The following is a 22,597-nucleotide window of genomic DNA, read 5'->3' as shown; positions in this document are numbered from 1 at the left end:
CAGCTTCAACATGTATTATTTTGAAATGTGTGGGTAAAAAAGAACAACTTTTGGTTACACTTTACTTGAAGGTATCTACATAAGAGTGACATGACACTGTCATGAACGTGTCATAAACATTATAAATGTTTATGACATAACACTTCTTTTAGTAAGTGTCATTTGGTTTTTGTCATGAGAAGTTATGGTTAGGGTTAGGGTTTGGGTTCATGTGTCATGAGTCATGACTGTGTCATGTGTTCATGACAGTGTCATGTCACTCTTATGTAGATACCTTTAAGTAAAGTGTTACCCAACTTTCTTTCCGTTGAACACAATGTTTTTTATTTTTAAACACTGCACACTGGCAGGGAGACGGATTTCTAAACTGCACTTTCTGTCCTTGGCAACTCATAAAAACACAGCTCATTCCGTAGGAACGGTATGATGGAAAATGTTAGCGGTTTAGAAACCGTGACTTTTTCAAGCCGCGGTATACCTTGAAACCGATAACCGGCCCATGCCTAGTTGACAGGCACCAGGAGTTTATCCACCCTTATTTTTTTTCACTCGGCCTTGTATTTGGGGCCGAGTGATTTTGGGGACGAGTATTTTTTTGGCCACTGGCCATTATTTGAGAAAACATGGCAGATCAGAGACAAGTTGGACAGTTTTCCACCAGCAGGCTTAGTAAGCTGGAAATCAACTGTCCTTTCCCCTGCAGGCTGCGGAGGCCCAGTCACCGCTCCATCAGGGGAGATCCATTCTCCTTCGTATCCTAGCAGCTATCCCAACAACGTGGACTGTTCCTGGGTCATCAGCGTGGATCCCAACCACCGTGTCCTCTTCAACTTCTCCGACCTGGACATTGAACCTCACAGCAACTGCTCCTGGGACTATGTGGCTGTGAGTGACTGATTTACAAACATTTGTAGTTTAAGAGTGTTGTGTCAAAGCAATTTTGTTTTACCGCTGACCTGTTAGAGCTCCCAGCCCCTATTTTATGTTTGTTTTTGCGTTTGTGTGAATGATAGGCAGTGGTAAAGTGACTTTTTTTGTGTATTTGTTGTGCTGTTAACCATTTATGGCCATTTATGCTGCAGTGCCTGTGCGTAGTATTTAAAGTCACATAGCTTTACTGAAACCATATGTCTGTCCCTGTGTAGATCCATGATGGTCCAAGCATCTCTTCTGCTCTGCTTGCCCATGTGTGTGGCACCACTCTTCCTCCCCCCATCACCTCCACACAGAACACTATCTATGTCCGCTTTCGGTCCGACTCCAGTCGCAGCCACCGGGGCTTCAGTGCTCGCTTCTCTGAGGGTGGGCCTCCTTTAACCTCTATGTTTCTATCACTAGAATGTGGATGAATCAATCAATCAATACTCACCTTAGAATTTCAAAATCTCAGAATTGCTCTGCTGCTAACATCACAAGACTTTTTTTGTCTCAGACGACTGTCATGACACAGTAAGGGCATGCAAAGTGCACAACTGATATCGGACAAGGTGTACAGATTAAAAGATTAATCCACTTTCCATAACTAAAGCAAATTATTGCAATTTTCAATTACAACACACAGGAAGTCAGTGTGGGGCAGATCACACCTATGATGCAATTCTGTCCCACACACTTTCAGTTTAAAGCTGTCGTGCGTACCTTCTGTCTCCCCCATGAGGAATTCTAAGTATTGACAACAAAACTGTCAGCCCCCCACCCCTCCTCCACACAGTTGCTAGTAGCCAAGGAGGACACGGAGGATTAAAAAAAAAAAACATGATGGACTCTTCAGAAGAGGTCATTATCTTCACTTGAGTTTCTGCGGTGGGGAAAGTCACCGGACGCCACAATCTTCTGAACATAGTCATACTGAGAAATACAGAGAGAGTTGTGTGGAGCTGATAGTCTTAATTAGCTTTGTAGCAACTCATTTGGCAATGGCTTGAATGTAACGGACGTTCATTAATATCAAAAAGTTACGCACTAAAGCTTTAAGTATTAAACAAAAGAAGAGGCATACACATTGCACAGGGATTTGGACAAGCTTAAAGGAATTCTAGTGATTTAAATCTCAATTTAGATAACAATCTGCTCACCACCATAGCATCATTTAGAGAGTGGGGACATGAGCCCGCTGCTAGACACAGCTGTACAACATTCCATTGCTTTATGCAAGACAAGCTCAAAGCGGCAGTGGATAGAACACAAAAAAAAGCTAGAATTTGAAACCTCTACCTGCAGCTCTCTCGTCTCTGACGTACGGGCAATGCCTGAGCAGAACAGCCAATAGGACCACTCTCTCTCTCTCTCTCTCTCTCTCTCTCTCTCTCTCTCTCTATCTGAAATGATGCTCTGTCACAGCTTGATTATCTAAAGCCTGAAAAAAGAGACAAGAGGAGCAGAAGTCGAGTTTTCTCTCAGACCTTGAATTACAATATTCTGAAAGATTTTCAAATTATTGCCCAATGACGCCAAAAATAAAGTTCCTACCACAGCTTTAAACTAAGGCTGTCAAAATAACGCGTTAATTTCGATTAATTAATCTGATTAATTTCCCATCTGGTAGTTGTTTTTCTCATTCAACAGCAATTTACTAGTGAAATAAGTTATTGTTATAGTTATTACATTATTATTAAATCATTTAATTTTGACCATATGGCCTAGCAATAAACAAGCCGTTTTTTAATGTTGCCGACTGTTGTTTAGTACCCTTCTTTTTTTTTTCTTTTTTATACTTTCTTAAAAAGTATCGGTTAAGGCACCGGGCAAAAATTATGTATGCGATTAATTTAGATTCATTAATCACAGAGTATGTAATTAATTAGATTATTTTTTTTAATCGATTGACAGCCCTAATTTAAATACATTATTTAATTTTGACCATATGGACTTAGCGATAAACAACCTGTTCTCCGACTGGTGTTTTGTGCTCTTCTTTTCTTTTCTTTTTTACCCGGTTTCAAAAGTATCGTTTTAGCACCGATATCAGAAAAAAACGATACCTAATAGGGATCGACCGATACTGGTTTTTCAAGGCCGATACCGATTATCAGTAGTTAATGAAATCGATATTTGGAACCGATGTGCATATACAGTGAAAATGAAAATATTTAAGTCAAAATTAAGATTTTGGAATGTTACATACTCCAACACAAAACTTTGTTTAAATGCTGTAAGCAATTATTTAATAAATGAGAAACTTTCACCATAATCCCCTGTAACAGAGAGTTAGATAGTGTTGTGGGGGGGACATTAAGTCAGACTCAGTGGTGAGTGAAACCGAAGCAGAGGGACAGACAGAGCTGTACCCGAGCCAAAGTATAAGACTTTTTAATTTATTAACTTTATTGGTTATCAGGCAAATGAAACGCCGATACAGATAATCTGCAAACTGCCCAAAATTGTCCAGGGCCGATGATTGGTCTATTCCTAATACCCAACCCTAAAGTCAACCGGCTCGACCTGCATGTCGTGATGGCCGAGGGCTGGAAGACACTCACTATGTCATTTTGTTTGCTTCCAACAGCTTGTGGTGCAACCATCACGACCAATGATATTGGTGGGGCCATTGCGTCGCCACGGTACCCAGGACAATACCCACCCAATCTGAACTGTAGTTGGATCATCAGAGCACAGGAACCATGTAAGTTGCATTCGCCCTTAGACTAGAAAATGGTACTGTTGTATTTCATTCAACCTTTATTTATCCTGGAGAGATCATTGACAATGTCATCGGGTATACATGGTCTTATACACAAAAAGCTTCCTTCTTTTAACCTTTGACCTTCTTTCTGTGGCCAGTTAACCATGTGACCCTGTCATTCACTGACTTTGAGTTAGAGAGGATTAACTCCAACTGCTCCCATGATGCAGTGGAGATCCTGGATGGAGACAACTACCAGGCGCCGTCTATAGGTAGTTATACTATGTTTGCGTGTGCGTGTGCGTGTGTGCCCGGGTGCGTGCATGTGTCTGTTTAAATCGACCAACTATTTTGATAATGGATTAATCCGTTTGATTCATACTACTGAGTTACTTGCAGCCTGTGTGTGTGTGTGTGTGTGTGTGTGTGTGTGTGTGTGTGTGTGTGTGTGTGTGCGTGTGTGTGCGCGTGCGTGTTTGTGAGAGAGCAGTCTGGATGTGTATGCCTGCACTGTGTGCTGTGTTCGATTGTTTTCACCCGGGCACATTATGTTCAAAATAGTCAGATAAGATTCCTTTTATTGTCATTGCGTTTACATACAATGAGATTCAGGTGCACTACCTGAGACGGTGCTCAAAAATATCCTTTAAACATACATCAAATTCATTAAACTATAAGTTAACAATGACACTGTATGTGATGACATTACTGAGCTGAGATGGTTGAATGTAATAAGTTGACGTGTAGCCTTCATTTCAAATTCACATATGATGTCTAATGTTGTCAGGGCGCTACTGTGGCTATGAAATACCTCACCCAGTGACATCCTTCAGTAACTCCATGGTGGTCAACTTCGTCACCGACGTGTCCGTCTCCAAAAAAGGGTTCCGAGCAATGTACTCAGCATCCACCTCCAGTAAGACACAACAGTACTGCTCACCGGTCTAGCTAAACACACTATAGTAATAGTACCTGGTCACTGCCAATTCAGAGTCCAAACGATCTCATGCATACGCACTGACACTGACAGGAACAACTTATTCTTATCCCCTCTTCTGCTCAGGTTGTGGAGGAGATCTAGTGATGGAGAGCGGTGCGTTCAACAGCCCGAACTATCCGGATGCTTATCCGCCGAATGTGGAGTGTGTGTGGACCATCAGAAGCTCGCCAGGGAACCGTCTCCAGCTCTCATTCATGTAAGATTGAGTCCGAAATTCACACTAACATGCTTTTTATTCGGCTAAAACAGTGTGTGACATTTAGGGGTGACCCAGAATAGTGGAATATTTGATGATTGATTGATTTGATTGATATTTGACTTCGATGGAAAGAGCCTGATTCGACAGCAAGTCTCACAGTCGAATCTTCACAGCACCGTAAAGTCCAGTTCAGACCAAAGATTCATGAGCGAGACGAGTGTATACTTGCAGCTACTTGCAACGCACCGTTCTGCAGCGTTCTGAAAGCTGCCACTTCACACCAATGAGACGAGACGAGACGGTGTAACATCTTGAGCCCGACCGATATATTGGCGGGCCGATATTAGGCATTTTCCAAACTATTGTTATCAGCATTTATAATGGCCGATAAATGAATATTTAAAAAATAAAATAAAAACCGACGAAACACCCACCCTTCAACCATGTTATGAGTGTTGGCGTTGCATAGTTTGTCCACCAGAGGGCACTCTACAACGTCCCTGTTTGCAACACTCGTGTTTAACCCTATAAGTTTCAGATCTTAAGTTTGTATTTTTATACATTTTATTTAGCAGAACTTTAATATATTTTGATGTTTCTCTGTTCTGTTGTGACAATAAAACAAACAAGTTTATATTTAAACTGCATTATCATATTATTTTAGTGAGGACTCATAAATAACTACAAATAACTAATGTTAGGGAAATCTGTTTATGTTTTGTTAGCGTTTCTGGATATAATCGGAATATTGGATTTTTAAATCACCAAATATTTGTATCGATATCGGCCTGAAAAATCCTTTATCGGTCAGGCTCTAGTCATTTCCATAGCAACTATTTGTACTTCCGTTCTAAGTTCCAACTTCCAGGCTTTTTGTATCTAAATATATATCATTTGTTGCATCTAAATATGAATGTAAATAACGCTAGTGATAGTGAGATGCTTGCTGCAGTTACACTTCTAGTGATGAAACGGCGAAAACAACGTTTTGTTTCTCTGACTCACTGCCTTGTTTTAACGACGCTCGCTCTCTTCAGTCACTCTCCAGGTCGCTCGACCACATACAGTGCTTGCGTGTGCTCATTGAGCCTCCGGGCCGGTTCAGACCGCTGCAACTTTTCCCTGCAACGTTCTAAATCGGTTTGGTATCGTCGCAAATCTTTAAAGCTTTCAATAAATCTTTTTTGAAAGTGAGTAGATAAATCCAACTGCCCCGTGACTGATTTAAGGTTCACTTTCTCTGATCCATGACCGACGGTAGCCTAGTGAGATTTTTTTGTATGGCTAAGTATGAAACCAATTGTACTTACTTAATTGCATACTATTTCCAGTGAAGTATTACAGTATGCAAACACTGCACACTACGCCTGCATAAGTATCCCACAATGCAATGCGGTAGTAACGTCAACGTTCGAAACAGGCAAACGGGCAGCATCCGAAGCAGCTCTGTAACTTAAAAAACGCTTTAATTCACATTTCTAAATATTTCAAATCTGTGGTTTTGTCACCTGTGACTGTTGGTCTAGTTGCTTTCCTTTTTCAGTATTTTTCAATTTGTGATGTTGAACATTACAGCCCAGTGCGTCCTTAAAGATACACGCTACTGTTTATTTACACAAAAGTATGAACGATGGTTAACATATTGAGTAGGTAGTGCATAGGATGCGGTGGGTGTGGTTAGGAGGATTTATCTGTGGCTGATGTTTGGTATTCAGAGAATACCCCATTTTTCCATATCAGTAACCGTCTGCTTGTGTTTTGTTCAGTGTCTTTCACCTGCAGGGAGACTCTGGCTGTCAAAACGACTACCTGGAAATCAGAGAAGGCAACTCCACCGGCCATCTGGTTGGTCGCTTCTGTGGAATGTCGCTCCCCTCCAACTACACCTCTGTGATTGGTCACATCCTGTGGGTTAAGTTTGTCTCAGACTCATCCATCAGCGGAGAGGGATTCAGAGCCACCTTCTCACACTGTGAGTGTCTGCGTAGTAGAAAAGACTGAAGTGTGACACCATCTCACTAAAGTGTGACACCATCTCACATCTAACGTTAAAGACATAATATGTATAATGTCATAACATGTAAAGACTGGGTATCTTGCAGGGTCACACATTGCAAGACTACAACTAGATTTGTTTTGAAAAATTTAACCAAGCTAGCTAGCTACCGCTAGCGTTAGCTGGTAACTTAAGGGAAAGTTTGCAGATGTTCTGTTCTGCCGTACATGCAGATGAATGTCTCCAGTACCTGGAGGTCTGTGTTTATCTGCCGGTTAAACTAAGGTGACCAGATTTCTGAGACAAAATCCAGGGACATTTTCAGCTCAGAAGCGTAAATACCTCCCAAACAGGCAATGTTTTTATCTTTGTAAACTTAAAACGGGGACACTGCCCCAGGGGCATCACTATTAGACCTAGAGCTGCACTGAGGCACAAGCCCCCCTAGGGGGATCCATGGACATGCTCCCCTGTAAGGAAATCTTTTTAACGTTTAAATGCATCAATCTGGTGCACTTTTAAAAGAAATTCAGAGGTTATCTTAATATTTGTGCTGTAGCCTGAACTATTTTGCACTTCAGAATTTTAACTATGCACACACACAGGTGGAATAGTTTTTTCTTCATATTTTTGCATTAATGTCAATAGGAAGCATAGAAATGTATATATTCATATTTGTAATTGGGATATATATAAGTAAGCAATATAAAAACAATTATGGTGGGATACACTGGCTAAGCAATTTATAAAAATGTCTGTGCTGACATAAATAGTTTACATGAGAATACATTATAAATTTGGCCCAAAGTTGGAGATCATGTAGAAATTTTGTTGCAATTTCAAAACCAGATTACCCGGGAACCGCTTTTTGCACCGATGCATGTGTTGAGTGAAGAGTTTGTGAGATATTTCACAGAGAGTAATGGGTGTGCAGAGATGTATTCAGAATGCAAATATGATAACATTTCATGTAAGTTCAATGTCAATTTTCTCGCAAACCATTTGTCACAGCAACTGGCGCTAATATCATTGGAAAGCTTAGATTCTGGTTGAGGTGGTTGTGCCAGACTCACGCCTTTGGCGGAGTCTCTATCTGTCAGAGGGAGAGCAGGAGTGCGGTTGTGAAGAAGTTGGTAATTTCATGGCGCAGATTAACACTTTTGCATGCGCTATATCATGTCACATTCTCATTAGGGGCTGAGACCTCCTAAAGGTCTGCTGCTACGTCATGCTTGTACTCCACTACACCTCAGAGGGAAATGTTGTAATGTTTACTGCACTACATTTATCTGACAGCTTTTGCTTTATTTCTTCACGCTGGGCTTGTTTCTGCAACAGCTCATTGAGTATCAGATACAATTAAAACTATTGAGGAAATATTTTCCTTTGACATTGGTCCAGTATTAAACGAGATCGCTGCAGTCGGCAATGGCGAAACAAACTACAATGTAAGTTAATAGGACAATTGTCCAACTTGTAATACGTTCATAAAAGTGCTCGTTTTGCCACGGACAGGCTCAGATTAATATTTGAAGTGTCTAACAACATTATGGAAAGGATTTCTAAGGAGGTCGACCTTTCTGTTAAAGAGTAAGATCCTTTTTTTAAACAAAAAAGTCCACGAAATTGCGTTCGCTAAACCCATCAGACTCCATGTAAATAAACAGTAATTTTAGCATTGTAAAATATGGGCATTCTAAAACATCTCTGAGCTCTGAGCAGCGCTTGCTCTGGCTGTCTTGAGCCTGCACCTGTAGGGTGTGCGTTTGATCAATGTTTTCTTTCTTTCATTCCAGTTTCGAGTCTGTCAGTCACAGTGAAAACCGGAGACATTTCCGGGGACAGCTCCACCGGGGACGTCTGGTCCCCCTAGGTTAAACTCCCGTTGGATGACTTGCTTCAGAAGGGTTGAAAATCGGCAACTTTCCCTCTTTAGCGTTTAGCTTAGCGCGGTGCCATAGCAACCGTAAACACCACTGGCTCTAGCCTTTCGCTGCTTCCTGTTTGGTGCTGGAGGGAGCTCACCTATTAGTTGTTGACAATGTTCACGTGATTTAACTTCACTACCAAGACTTTAAACTTAAGATAATATCAAACATGTTTGATTTTGTCTGAACGTCCAGACGGTAAAAAGACTGACTGGGACTGAGTTTTATGACCTTACACTAAACGATGGAGATGACGGGAGCGCCCCAACTCTAGCGAGACTAGGCTAGCTAGGATTTCATTCAGATATTGGGAATTTGTCTGAGACAGTGGAATCGCTCGAAAAGTTGTTTGGTGGAAGGTCGGCACTAGTTGCATGGCAATAATGTATTGAATCTTGAATCTTGAAATGTTGATAAGGGTCGTAATACTCGTATACTTGTACACATGACCTATGTGGCCGTTTTTCCGGGGAGGACAGTCTTGTGTTCTATTGCATCTTCTTAACTCACGCACTAGCCCCTTCTCATTGGCATTAGTCCTAGAAATATTTTTCTGATGTAAATGTTTCAATGTACATAAGTTGTGTTGTGTACAGGTCTGTTTATTCATCTTTTGAGTAAATGTTTAGTCTGACCAATTGAAAAAAGAAAAGAAAACAGAGAATGAGAATGAGAAATCTAACTTTGACTTCCTCTCTGTTTCTCAGTGTATGGTAATGATGTGGTGGGGGACTTTGGTCAGATAGCATCCCCACTGTATCCCAGAACGTACCCCAACAATGCCCACTACCGCTGGACCATAACTGTGGAGGGGGACAGCTACATCCAGATCCGCTTTTTGGACATGGACATAGAGGACCTGCAAAACTGCTACTACGACCATCTCAAAGTAAGATTGCACGTGCTGTGAAATCACATTTGTATCCTTGATTAAACTTGTAACAATTACAGTCAGAATGTTTGCAATATATTGTTTCAAATGGAACTTCATTGCAACAATAATAGATTTAAAATAGATGCATCACATAACAGATTGCACATTAAAGGGTAACTACCGTTTTTTTTAACCCCTATTTTCCTATGTTTTTGTGTCTAAGTGACTGATAGGAACAACAATCTTTGCCATTGATCCAGTATTAAGCGTGAACACTGTGACCGGCAGCCACAGACCGGGCAGCAATGTAACCCTATGGGGCAAATGTACATCGTCAATTTGGTCCACTGAAAGTCCTGTTTTAAGGATCCCTACAGAGATCTGCCTTTTTAAAACCTCTTTGAGACCTTTCTGTTTAACCAGAAACAGCTCTGAGGTCGCTAGCGCTAAACCCACCAGACTTCATTTAAAAAAGCATTACTTATAGCGTTTATAGAGCCAACATATTTTCACATGTAAATCAGTAAACTATGTGTTTATTTCAACCAAAACTAGAGTTGTGATGGTGGGAAAAGTGGAAAGACGACCCAAAACGACTTTTCATAGTTTTATTTTGATTCTGTTGACTCTGAATGAAGTGTATTTTATGATGCTAAAATTACTGTTTATTTATTTACATGGAGTCTGGTGGCTTTAGTGACTCAATTTCGCGGATGTTTACAATTTTTTTAAATGTTACTCTTTAACAGAAAGGTCGACCTCCTTAGAAATCCTTTCCATAATGTTGTCAGACACTTAGAATATTAATCTCAGCCTGTCAGCGGCAAAACGAGCACTTTTGTGAAGGTAAATACAAGCTGGACAATTGCCCTAATAAATTACATTGTAGCTTGTTTCTCCGCTGCCGACTGCAGCGATCTCGCTTAATACTGGACCAATGTCAAAGATTGTTGTTCCCATCAGTCACTTAGACACAAAAACATAGGGAAATAGGGTCCAGGTTGAAAAAAACAGTAGTTACCCTTTAACTGTGCCTTCTACAAACTTAGCTGTGTGATAGTTTTGTAAACTCAGTGTGACAGTCACTAGTGTACAGGGTGTAGAAGAGAGGTGTAAGAGAGTGAACACAGCTATGACACTCCCTCATCCATTCGACCCTCGATCCTTTTTTCCCCTCCAGATATTTGACGGCCCCAGTGTTCATTACTTCCCCATCGGAACATTCTGTGGTCTGGCCCTGCCCCCTCCCATTAGAAGTTCTGCAAGCACGGTGACCCTGCAGTTCCAGACAGATTCAGTGGTGGGGGGGCGAGGTTTCCTCGTGGAATGGACTGCTGTCCAGGACTCTGGACCACCACCCACTATCCCACCAGGTCAGACAGCGAGCTCTTTCACATAAAGCACACAACGTGTAAAGACATACTTTCTGGTTCTGCACACTCAAAAAAAGACCAATAATTCAAAATGTCGGACACATTGGCATCCTGATGCCTTTAATCCAAAACAGCTCACTAAGCTTTTCCTTTAATTTGCCCATGGTTCTGTGTTTTTTTCTGACGTTCGAGTAGGACTGCAATATATGCTAAGGGGTTTGTGTACTTAATTTGATTATGTGTATGAAAACGTTGTTTTTCTGAGTGAATAAAAGAAAGTGAAAAGTAAAATTACATTTATGAACTGAAGGGTAAATAATTATATCATAACCAGTCCACTGTGCACTAAAGGTATGTCTGTATGAATACTTATCTATTATCATCTGGATGGATATCTGCATGGTCATACATTTTCAGAATAGTATGTGCACCATCTGAAAGAACCCTGTGTGTGTGTGTGTGTGTGTGTGTGTGTGTGTGTGTGTGTGTGTGTGTGTGTGTGTGTGTGTGTGTGTGTGTGTGTGTGCGTCTGTGTGTGTTGGTGTGTGTGTGTGTGTGTGTGTTGGGGTGTGTGTGTGTGTGTGTGTGTGTGTGTGTGTGTGTGTGTGTGTCTCTCTCAGGTGCATGTGGTGGATTGCTAATGACCGGAGAGACTCCTGGCTTCCTCTTTTCTCCTGGCTGGCCTGAGAGCTACGCTCCTAACCAGGAGTGTACCTGGCTGATACGTTCTCCAGGCTCCATCGTAGAGTTGAACCTCTTGTCTCTGGACATAGAGGACTACCCCGGCTGCTACTTTGACAGCCTTGTCATCAGAGACGGTAAGCCATGACACCCTACAAAATAAGACAGTGATGAACAAAATAAGACCTCTCGCGCTGTTGGAATTTACAGAACAACTTCAAAATCAGCCTGTGAAGACAGTTCTAGTCTAATTCTTTTGTGACTCTGGAGGAGCTTTTTAAGGTCTGGGAAAAAAATCTGGATGATGTCATCAGAATTATGATCTTGGAGAAATTAAATGTTTTCATTAATTTCCTCGGTTAAAAAATGCGAACATTTCGTTTTTTTCCCACGAACTTTAGAATATCTCGGCCACAGTAAATGCTATCAACGCCAACCCTGAGATTTTTGTTCTCCAGTCAACTCTGACACCGCCTTCAAACTGGCTCTTGAAATCAGCTCCATAATTTTCCCCCTGTATGTTGTGCTGCTGACACTGTGAACTGATCAAATCTGGTTGTGTGGCTATATGAGTGAACTAAGATTTACAGTATATCACCAAAAAAAGCCTTTAGTTATTACCATTGAAGATCGTAAAGCAAACCTGAATGGAGTCACCAGTATATTTTTAGAGTTAGGTCTGTTTGCTCTTCTGGACATCCTATGATTTCCGTGTGTGTGTGTGTGTGTGTGGGTCTCTGTGTGTGTGTGTGTGTGTGTGTGTGTGTGTGTCTGTCTGCATCTGTGTGTGTGTGTGTGTGTGTGTGTGTGTGTGTGTGTGTGTGTGTGTGTGTGTGTGTGTGTTCTCAGGTGCGAGCAGTCTATCCCCCGTGCTGGCCACTGTGTGTGGGCGGGAACCTCCAGCTTCTCTCCACTCAACAGGAGACTCCATGTTCATCCACTTCTCCTCAGACAGCAGCATTAGCGGTCGAGGCTTTAATGCCTCTTACTCCAGAGGTCAGACACCAAAAACTGAATAATAATAAACATATATTTGTTACTCGTGTCAGTTAAAGTCAATAGTCAGTAGTCAGTTTCTGAAGTGTGCAGCTGTGACCATAAGCTTTGGATCGGCTTGTACTGTGCCTGTGCAATTATTGGTGGCAGGCACAAACACAATATAACATCGCTCAGCTTGGGTGTTTATGACAAAGTAGATATAAAATGAATTGTTTGATATGAAATGAAATTTGTGACAATAATAATAATTATACATTTTGGCTTTACTTCAGTACCTTGCCATCTACATCACCAATTGTTTGTATGCCTGGCTCTTTTCCTGCTCACTTTCCCACATCCTGATCTATACAATGCATTGCATTGTGGGATTGTAAACGGAAAGCGGTGTACATGTGTGCCATTTAAACGCAGCAAATGCATTACACTATATAGCAAATAGGGCCTGATTACAGAAATCGCATTACTCTCTATAAGCCTGGCTAGCTCAGTCGGTAGAGCATGAGCCTCTTAATCTCAGTGTCGTGGGTTTGAGCCCCACGTTGGGTGTAGGTATTGTGGGATGGCTTGGAAGTAGAGTGGTTGCTCCTCAACCACAAGACTGGCACTTCCATCCCAGGCTCCTCCGGCCACATGTCAATGTGTCCCAGAACAACTTAGGCCCGGTGGGCCACCAGGCTTACAATACACTAAAAAACACTGCATTTCATTGACCTGGAGAAAGTCGTAACCGTTCCCCCCCATGTCCAATCCCTTTCTTTTTCTACACATTTCCTGTCACGCTCCTGCCACTACTAATCGGGCTACTAATTGGGAAAAAAAATCGAATTGCGATTTTTCTGCCAGATATTACGATTGTGATTCACTTTGCGTTTTTTTTTCTTCTTAAAAGTTTAGCCAAGTTCACTGTATAATATTCACACTGTATCAGATAAAACATGTCATGGAGCATTATAACATGAGACACACATTACAGTATATTCTTATGCAAGGATGAGAACATATATGAATTACCAGCAATAAGTGTTTTTCTTTTAATATGCATTGAACATTGAACAGTCAAACAGAACATTTATCACAAAAGCTAAAGTAATCATAATAATAAAACAATTCCAATAAAAAATATCAGTACTTTCCTGTAAACTGAAATGTCTGTTATGCCACAGTTCAACAGCAGCTTCTTCATATTACACCTTCTACCATCATGTTAAATAAAGTAATAAACAATGAATGAAAGATCCACGGAAACTAGGACATTTCTGTAAACAATCTGTTATATGTACCATTATTCCAGCATTTATCTTATAAAAAAAAGTAAATATAATAAAAAGAGGAACACCAAATGGTAAACCAAACATTTGCTTAATCGCGGTCTTCATGGTTAGCTAATCGCATTCTTTCAAATTTCAATTTCGATTTGAATATGATTCATCGTTCAGCCCTACTATACAAGAATAGTAATGATATTATTTGTCTTTCCAGGTTGTGGCGGCCTCCTGCATGTAGACCGAGGCGTGCTGAGCAGTCCCCACTACCCCCAGAACTACGGGCCCGGTCTGGACTGTAGCTGGCATGTGATGGTGACGCCGGGCTTCAGAGTGTCTGTCAGCTTCCAGAGCCCCTTCCAGATCCAAGGCTTTGGAACCGGATGCAGCACAGGAGACTACCTGGAGGTAAACAACATCTAGAAGCTTGAATCAAAATCTGAAATCTGTATATTATATCAAAGTTCAAAACCAGATCCATACTACTGCAAGCGAAAGTTTAGTTTTTCACCTTAGCATCAACTTGAGATTTTCAGTTAATAGTAGTTAGTACAAGTTGTCCAGTTGCTGGTACTGGAACACATAATTCCTAACATTCAGATTGTTCCTGTGTTCTTTTACAAAGTAATACATACATAGAGATTAGAGAGACTTTATTGTCATCCATCCATATACAGTGGGGTGCAGTGCAGTACTGTAATGAAATTGTGTTTCCCTGGTCCTGATGCGAAAGCAAAATAATGAACTAATTAAAGGTGCTCTAAGCGATGTCACTCGTTTTTTAGGCTACAACATGTTCTGACTGTCTCCGCAGTCTCTGTAGACAGCCCAGGCTCCACAAATGGCAACAAAAACAAACTGCGTCAACCTGCACCACCAAACATAACAAACAGTGTTCCAGCCAATAACCGACAAGAAGGATTTGGGGGTGGGGGTTGGGTGGTTAGTGCGTGGAAGGGAGGGGAAGGGGATGGGATGAGGAAGAGGGAGGGGCGAGCTAGCCTCCGTCAACAAGAAGTGCCGTCACCCAACATTGCTTAGAGCACCTTTAACATAAAACGCAAACAAGATACAAAAACAGGTACAGAACAAGATACAAGACAATGTGCAAACATATAGTGAGATAGAAAACTATAAATACAATTAAAGCTGCAAGCAGTGTTGGATGGGCCCTCACGTCTCTGCACGTGTTGGGGTTACTGGCGGACGCCGCTCCTTGCGACCGTGCATTTGCGTGGAAAAGGGAAGGCAATGAAAAGGGAACTCCCTGCTGAGTTCAATGATACCTCACACAAGATTCTACGTCATATAGTTCATCAGCTGTGAAAGGGGGCGTGACCAAAGCATAGGGGTTGGGGCAAACCTTTACCAATTAAAAAGGAAGTCTCTGCTGAGTTCATTGATACCTCACACAAGACTCTACCTTGAATGGGTCACTAGTTATGAAAGGGAGCGTGGCTTAAGCATAGAGGGGCGGGCCAAACCATGAGCAATGAATAAGGAAGTCTCTGCTGAGTTCAATGACACCTCACACAAGACTCTACCTTAAACGTTTCAAATGGTATGAAAGGGGGCGTGGCTTAAGCACAGGGGGCGGGCCAAACCATCAATCAAAAACAAACTCTCTGCTGAGTTCAATGATACCTCACACAAGACTCTACCTTAAATGGGTCACCAGTTATGAAAGGGGGCGTGGCTTAAGCATAGGGGGCGGGCCAAATCATCAGCAATAAAGAAGGAACTCTCTGCTGAGTTCAATGACACCACACAAGACTCTACCTTAAATGGTTAAAATGTTATGGAAGGGGGCGTGGCCTGTGTACATGGGCGTGGTTAAAGTATAGGGGGTGGCTCAGTATCACATGTAAACCACACATTATAAGTTTCATGTAAATTGGATGATGTTTGTCATATAAGGCTGATTTCCTGTTGCCAGCGGGGGGCGCTATGACCAAAAGTCAATATTGGCCTGTATATGTCCTCAGGCCTGGACTCTTGTTGATTGTGGGAAATTTCAAGTAGATATGACAATGTACACTGTAGTTACAGCCACGTTCTCGTTCATCGCTAAATGCTCAAAATGTCCGCCCCGCCACAGCCACGCCCTATGACGAAATTTTTTTCTTTTAACAACTTTTCATCTTTAACGTCTTAAGATGGCATACACCAAATTTGAAGTTGATCGGATGAAATCTCTAGCAGGAGTTCGTTAAAGTACGACGTGGAAATGGCCAAAATCGCACACACTAATTTCGAACATTCAATTCAAAATGGCGGACATCCTGTTGGGTTTAGGATATAGCTCCAATGACGTTTTCTGTGCGTCTTGACATGCTGCATATGTGTACCAAGTTTCGTAAGTCTAAGTTAAACGTACTGCAGGGGCTCAATTCTTTAAATTTTGTAGGGGGCGCTAGCGAGCCATTTTTGCGTGCCTATTCCCAAAACCCTTAAAATACATACATTTTCACCAAACTTGAGGCGACCGCCAAATTTGGGGAGTTTTTGAATATGTTAAGCCCCTCAAAAAGGCAATTAATTTGCCGGGAAAATAATAATAATTCCTTCAGTTCCAATAGGGCCTTCGCCGCTGTCGGCGCTCGGGCCCTAAATAGTGTCAGTATATAGCAATAGTGGAGCCAAGTCTGGTACATAAACCCGCCTGACCAGTCACGAGTCAATCCAAGCTGTCAATCATGACGTTTTACCCCGTTTTTTCATAGCATCAAACAAAGTGTCAAAAACACTTGAATAAGAACTGCCTTAAATGACTTTGGGAAACATTTATTTGACGTCTACTTTGATTTTTACAGTTTGGACCATGTCCTATCCATTAGTCTCACATTGCCAGAACTTCCTCCGCAGAGCTGCGGAGGAAGGTCTGGCTAGTCCACACAGCATTCCGGGATGGGAGAAAAATGTGCTCTGGTTTATTGGCATTCTTTAAACTAGTCACAATCACCTTGGGCGGAGCTAAGCGCCGGACGGAGCCACGACGTCGCTGAAAATAGCCTTGGGAAAGAACTTGTTTTGGTGGAACATGTGTATGTTCAAAAGTAGTTTTAGTAGTTTAACAGAAAACTCAGATTGGACAGATAGTCTAGCTAGCTGTCTGGATTTACCCTGCAGAGATCTGAGGAGCAGTTAACCATAGTCCTCATAAATCCACCGGAGTTTAGAATGCCAACACAAAGAAAGAGGAAGGTAATGGACATCCGGCCGAAAATGAGGGACACCCAGTCGAATTTCCAGCAGCACTGGAGCAATCAAGTGGAACGTGTATATAGACTACCCATCCAGTAACATAGAGGGGCCGGGGTTTATTATCTAAACTGCAGCCAGCCACCAGGGGGCGATCCAGATGTTTTGGCTTCACTTATACAGCCTATGCATCTACCCCTGGTTTGAAACAGTAGATTATGAAAAGTGGATCATAATAAATGCTAATAAAAAAAATAAATAAAAAAAATCTGTTGTAACTTCTTTTTGTAAAACTACTCAGGTACAACAACTTTGTTCTTTTCTTGTAGGTTTTACTTATCTGTGTGTGAGGTTTTGGAAGCACTATTAATGAGCCGTTGGTAAATTATTATTTATTTCTCCATTACTCACAGTTGTTATTGACTCGCTGCTGTCTCCACAGCTCCGGAACGGTCCAGATGGTTCGTCTCCACCACTGGGGGGGCGTCTCTGTGGTGCTAGTGTGCCGTCCCTCCTCCAGACTACTGACAACCACCTGTTCATTCACTTTTCATCCGACGCCACCAACGAGGCCAGCGGCTTCAAGCTGACCTTCGAAGCCCACAGTCAGGGTACAACCACCACGCTGTTTTCTATGTTCTCCTTCAGCAATAGGAGTCATCAATATCAACATGGTTGCTGTTCGTTCAGCAGTGTCATTTATGCCATTAGGTTATCAATGACTTTGGCCATGGAATGACAACAGTGTAACTATTGTTGATTGTTACAAATAAGGCTGTTGAATGGAAAATGGTATGATGGACTTACAATACCAGCAGGTTTTCTGGTGGGCTTCTACATAAATTGAGCAAGATGTGTAATGAAAAAAGAGGACACTAGAACACACAGTGGAGTGGGCTGTGGGCTGTTGACCCATAGCTCATAAAGGCAGTTAAGGTACTTTTAAATCAGGGCTTGCTTAACTCAATCGATTCTCCAATTAAAATCGATCTTTGTTTGAGTGATTCAATTCAATTTAATTAAATTAATTTCAATTCAATTGTATTTATAGTATCAAATCATAACAAGAGTTATCTCAATCAATCAATCAATCAATCAATCAATCAATCAAACTTTATTTATATAGCACTTTACAGCAACCAGCAGGTATCCAAAGTGCTTAACATCGAAACCAAGAATAAAAACACATATCATACAATATAAAGAAAGAACATGTAAAATCAGAAATAGTTACAGAGAAACAGAAGAATGAAATCGTCACACCACTGCTACGTATTAAAAGCCTGACTAAACAGATGCGTTTTAAGTTTGGACCTAAAAAGAGCTACATCTGTAATAGTGCGGATATCAGGGGGTAACTTGTTCCAGAGTCTCGGAGCAGCAACTGCAAAAGCCTGGTCACCCCACCGTTTATATCTAGACCTTGGCACTTCTGAAAGTCGCTGGTTTGAAGACCGCAATGACCGGTTGTGCTCCCGCAAAGTTAAAATTTCGGACAAATACTCCGGGGCCAGACCATTTAAGGCCTTGAAAGCAAACAATAAAATCTTAAAATCGATTCTAAAACGCACAGGGAGCCAATGAAGGGTGTAGAGAACAGGAGTGATATGTGCACGTCTAGATGTGTTTGTTAAAAAGCGAGCAGCTGCATTTTGCACAAGTTGAAGACATGCGATGGAGGTCTGATTCAGACCAACGTAAAGAGCATTACAATAATCCAACCTAGAACTAATAAAGGCATGAATTGCCTTTTCTAGATCGTGCCTGTTGAGGAAAGGCTTAACTTTAGCCAGGAGACGAAGCTGGAAAAAGCTCATTCTAACAACATCACTGATCTGCTTGTCAAATTTCATGCTGCAATCAAAAGTAACCCCCAAATTTTTGACAGCTGACCTAGTGTAGGATGCTATAGCTCCCAAACTCAAAACTGGACCATTTTGCGTGCCTGAAGTACTGAAAATAATACACTCCGTTTTATCTTCATTCAAATTAAGAAAGTTTTCTGAAAGCCACAGCTTAATATCAGTGTTGCAACTAAGCAGGGAGTTTAGTGCGACACTGTCATTTGCTTTAATAGGCAAATAGATTTGCAAATCATCTGCGTAACAATGAAATGACAGTTTATGCTTTCCTATAATAGCCCCTAAAGGCAGCATATATAAAGAGAACAGAATGGGGCCAAGAATTGAGCCCTGGGGAACCCCACACGAGAGAGGAGCAGCTGACGAGAAGAGGTCACCAATCATGATAGAAAAGCTCCTATTAGCCAAATAGGAGCTAAACCTTCAAGTGCCGTGCCTCTGATGCCTACACAATGCTCAAGGCGAGAGAGGAGGACTGCATGGTCCACAGTGTCAAAATCCGCTGTGAGGTCCAAGAGCGCTAAAACAGTAGGATTCCCGGCATCTACAGACAAGGCAATGTCATTATGTACTCTCAACAGTGCAGACTCAGTACTGTGGCGTGATCTGAAACCAGATTGAAATTTTTCAAACACAGAGTTCTGCTGTAGAAAGGCTTGTAACTGTATGAAAACAGCTTTTTCCAAAACCTTAGAAAGAAAAGGCAGATGAGAGACTGGTCTAAAATTTGACAACACTGTGGGGTCAAGATTAGGCTTCTTAAGTAGGGGCCTGACCACAGCATGTTTGAAGGCAGCTGGGACAGAACCTAAACTAAGACAAGAATTAAAGAAAGTAAGAAGACTCGACCCAATGGTGCTATTAAAAACCTCCTTCACCATTCTGGCGGGAACAATGTCTAGGGGACCATTAGTGGGTTTCATTTGTTGTACAACCTCACTAAGTAACGTCAGTGAAAGTGGTTTAAATTCCTCAAACACAGCTAAGTGTGCAGGAGAAGCAGGTACAAACACTTTAAAATTAGCACTGGCATTTTTCCTGACAGATGCTACTTTGTTGATAAAATAACAGAGAAATTTCTCACATGTACTGATTGAAACATCTGTCGGAGCAGAGGTGCATGGATTTACAACAGAGTTAATAGTATTAAATAACACTCTAGGTTCATGGCAGCTGCTAGCTATGACGGAAGAGAGATGGTGCATCTTTGCCACCTTCACAGCCTTCTGGTATGCTGCTAGACTGTCCCTTAGTAAACCCAGTGATACATGTAAATTGTCCTTCTTCCATCTTCGTTCAGCTTTTCTGCAGTGTTGCCTAAGGGCCCTTGTGGTATCATTTAGCCAGGGGTCTGCCTTAGGTTTAATAGATTTAATCCGATGAGGAGAAACTGAAAACCCGTAGGAAATGATGAGATCCAAGGTGTGGCCTAGATGGTGTGTCGGCCCTTCCACACATTGATTAAGGCCAAAAGAGTTCAAAAGTGTTTTAAAATCATGAGCAAGTGGGTTTGAGGGACAACACACATGGATATTGAAATCCCCACAAACCAGAAGCTTGTCATATTTAGGAACCACATCAGCTAAAAACTCAGAAAACTCACATATAAAATCCTTGTTGAGTTTTGGTGGGCGATAAACAACTGCACACAACACAGGAGAATCCAGGTCAGCCACAAACAGCTGAAGCTCAAAGCTATTATAAATGAGTGCAGGTAACAACCTGCATCTGTACTCATCTTTGAAGAGAGTGGCCAGCCCACCACCTCGACCTGACACTCTGGGCGAGTTGAGGAAAGAACAGCTGGGGGGGAGGAGCTCCGAGAAGGCGCTGTCATCACCTGGTTTCAGCCAGTGTCTCAAGACACTTTACAGATAGAGTAGGTCTAGACCACACTCTATAATTTACAAAGTCCCAACAATTCCAGTAGTTCCCCCAAGAGCAAGCATTTAGTGGCGAGGAAAAATCTTCCTTTTAGGGAGAAACCTCGGACAGACCCAGGCTCTTGGTGGGCGGTGTCTGACGGTGCCGGATGGGGGTGTGATGAACAGTGGCAGTTATTGTAACAATAAAGATAATGGAACTATGACTAGAAATAGCAGTTGTAGTAGTTCATGGCCTAGCAGTGACGATGATTAATGCAATCCAGAAAATTGATCTTTTAATATATGCCATGTAGATGTATACGTGCATCATATGACAGGCCGGGAGTTTCAATTCCACTGTCCAATGGCCACTATGTTCAATTTGCTTTAAGGCCCGGCGCACTTCCTGGGGAGCATACTATCGCACGGACGCGTGAAGCTTTAACCCCATTAACGAGATCTTGTTGAACATGCTAGGCTGTGGGCTGCGTGAGAATAGTAAAAATGGCGGAAGCTGCACCATTGAAGGCACCATCAGGCCTAAGAGAATCTCTGCTATATCTGAGCAAAATTGGTATCATAACTGAAATTTCCCTAACCTAATTGATAGTGAATTGGATCGGATGTGTAATTGAATTGGGACCTTGTGAATCTGAATCGAATCGTTTTGGAAAATCCTTGGCAATAGCCAGCCCTGTTCAAAACCCTTAACGCTTGATTGCCGCAATTCGAGTAATAACATAACTCAACCAAAGTCGAACAAATCGGAATACACAGACATAATACACACATATACCATGGCACCTTTTGTCAGCTAAACTCAACTGTAACGGTCACTAAAAGAGACGTGAAGGGGGAAAGCAGGCAGTGCACCAAACCACTTTGAGGGAAGGGAGGGGGCACTTAAAATGTTTCTAAAGTAAAACAATTTGCCACGTTTGCATTTGCATTTGTATTGTTTTACTACTTACACAATCATTTTAAGTATCTATCATTATTAACAACACACAGTTTGGTTTTTAATGATATTTTTAAGGGGGGACAACCCTCAGATGGGGTAGGTCATGACCTGAAATTTGATTACATTTATTTAATGTAGTAAAATGAAATGATTATGACATTTTTGCATCACTGGGTGCTGCCCGACTTAGGTACGTGACTAGTAAGTGACTTGAAACTATTTGTTTCTATACCAGTGATACTACTTTAAAGATCCTGGTGTCACTAATAAACTTATTAAAATTGAATTGGCCTAATGGATGGATGTATTTGCTATCAAGCATGGGAGGTTATGGACATGCAATGAGTGCTGCTGGTCTATAAGTGGTCCAAGAACACAGTGTTGTTCTTTCTCTCTTTCTGCAGCGTGTGGAGGCTTCATTGAGCTGAATGATAATGATCCTCCAGGGTACATCACTTCACCCAACTATCCTCAGAACTACCCCCAAAACATTGACTGTATCTGGGTCATCACTGTGCCCAATGGAGAGGCTGTCCAAATAGACTTTGAGGATGAATTCTACATTGAAACCACAGCCAGGTACAGCTGCTACTTTCTATCCAGCCTGTTGTTTGGTTATTTTTACACTTTCATTTGCTTTAATTCAGTGTCATGCATGTTTAGTGTGTACAGTATTTGTAAACTGAACTGCCTTTTTTATTGGCTTTTCTTTTCTAAACTTTCATGTCAGTGATATTCGTTCGTACTCGACACCCTCCAAAAGAAAATTACCAT

The 22,597-nt window shown here is 41.7% G+C and overlaps 1 protein-coding gene, 1 long non-coding RNA gene and 1 other non-coding gene across 4 annotated transcripts in view; all 3 read left to right on the top strand.

Moving 5' to 3' along the window:
• cubn (cubilin (intrinsic factor-cobalamin receptor)) overlaps nucleotides 1-22,597 on the top strand; it is a 143,487-nt gene that overhangs the window by 61,168 nt on the left and 59,722 nt on the right. For both annotated transcript variants that reach the window (XM_031300163.2, XM_035998238.1), the window contains exons 31-44: nucleotides 704-885; nucleotides 1,146-1,302; nucleotides 3,506-3,622; nucleotides 3,781-3,894; nucleotides 4,410-4,538; nucleotides 4,686-4,818; nucleotides 6,588-6,793; nucleotides 9,453-9,634; nucleotides 10,800-10,992; nucleotides 11,613-11,810; nucleotides 12,523-12,669; nucleotides 14,152-14,342; nucleotides 17,578-17,746; nucleotides 22,228-22,402. In XM_031300163.2, coding sequence (XP_031156023.1) covers nucleotides 704-885; nucleotides 1,146-1,302; nucleotides 3,506-3,622; nucleotides 3,781-3,894; nucleotides 4,410-4,538; nucleotides 4,686-4,818; nucleotides 6,588-6,793; nucleotides 9,453-9,634; nucleotides 10,800-10,992; nucleotides 11,613-11,810; nucleotides 12,523-12,669; nucleotides 14,152-14,342; nucleotides 17,578-17,746; nucleotides 22,228-22,402 — 2,293 coding nt within the window. The remainder of the gene's footprint in view (nucleotides 1-703; nucleotides 886-1,145; nucleotides 1,303-3,505; nucleotides 3,623-3,780; nucleotides 3,895-4,409; nucleotides 4,539-4,685; nucleotides 4,819-6,587; nucleotides 6,794-9,452; nucleotides 9,635-10,799; nucleotides 10,993-11,612; nucleotides 11,811-12,522; nucleotides 12,670-14,151; nucleotides 14,343-17,577; nucleotides 17,747-22,227; nucleotides 22,403-22,597) is intronic.
• Nucleotides 7,019-8,781, top strand: LOC116050129. The gene is made up of 2 exons (XR_004105019.1): nucleotides 7,019-7,091; nucleotides 8,691-8,781. It is a non-coding gene; the product is annotated as an uncharacterized LOC116050129 (long non-coding RNA).
• On the top strand, nucleotides 13,146-13,218 carry trnak-cuu. The gene has a single exon. It is a non-coding gene; the product is annotated as a tRNA-Lys (tRNA).

The sequence above is a fragment of the Sander lucioperca genome, chromosome 23 (genome assembly GCF_008315115.2).
Source record: "Sander lucioperca isolate FBNREF2018 chromosome 23, SLUC_FBN_1.2, whole genome shotgun sequence".
Classification (NCBI taxonomy): domain Eukaryota; kingdom Metazoa; phylum Chordata; class Actinopteri; order Perciformes; family Percidae; genus Sander; species Sander lucioperca.
The sequence above is the reverse complement of the archived record's forward strand: the minus strand, read 5'-3'. Positions and strand labels throughout refer to the sequence as shown.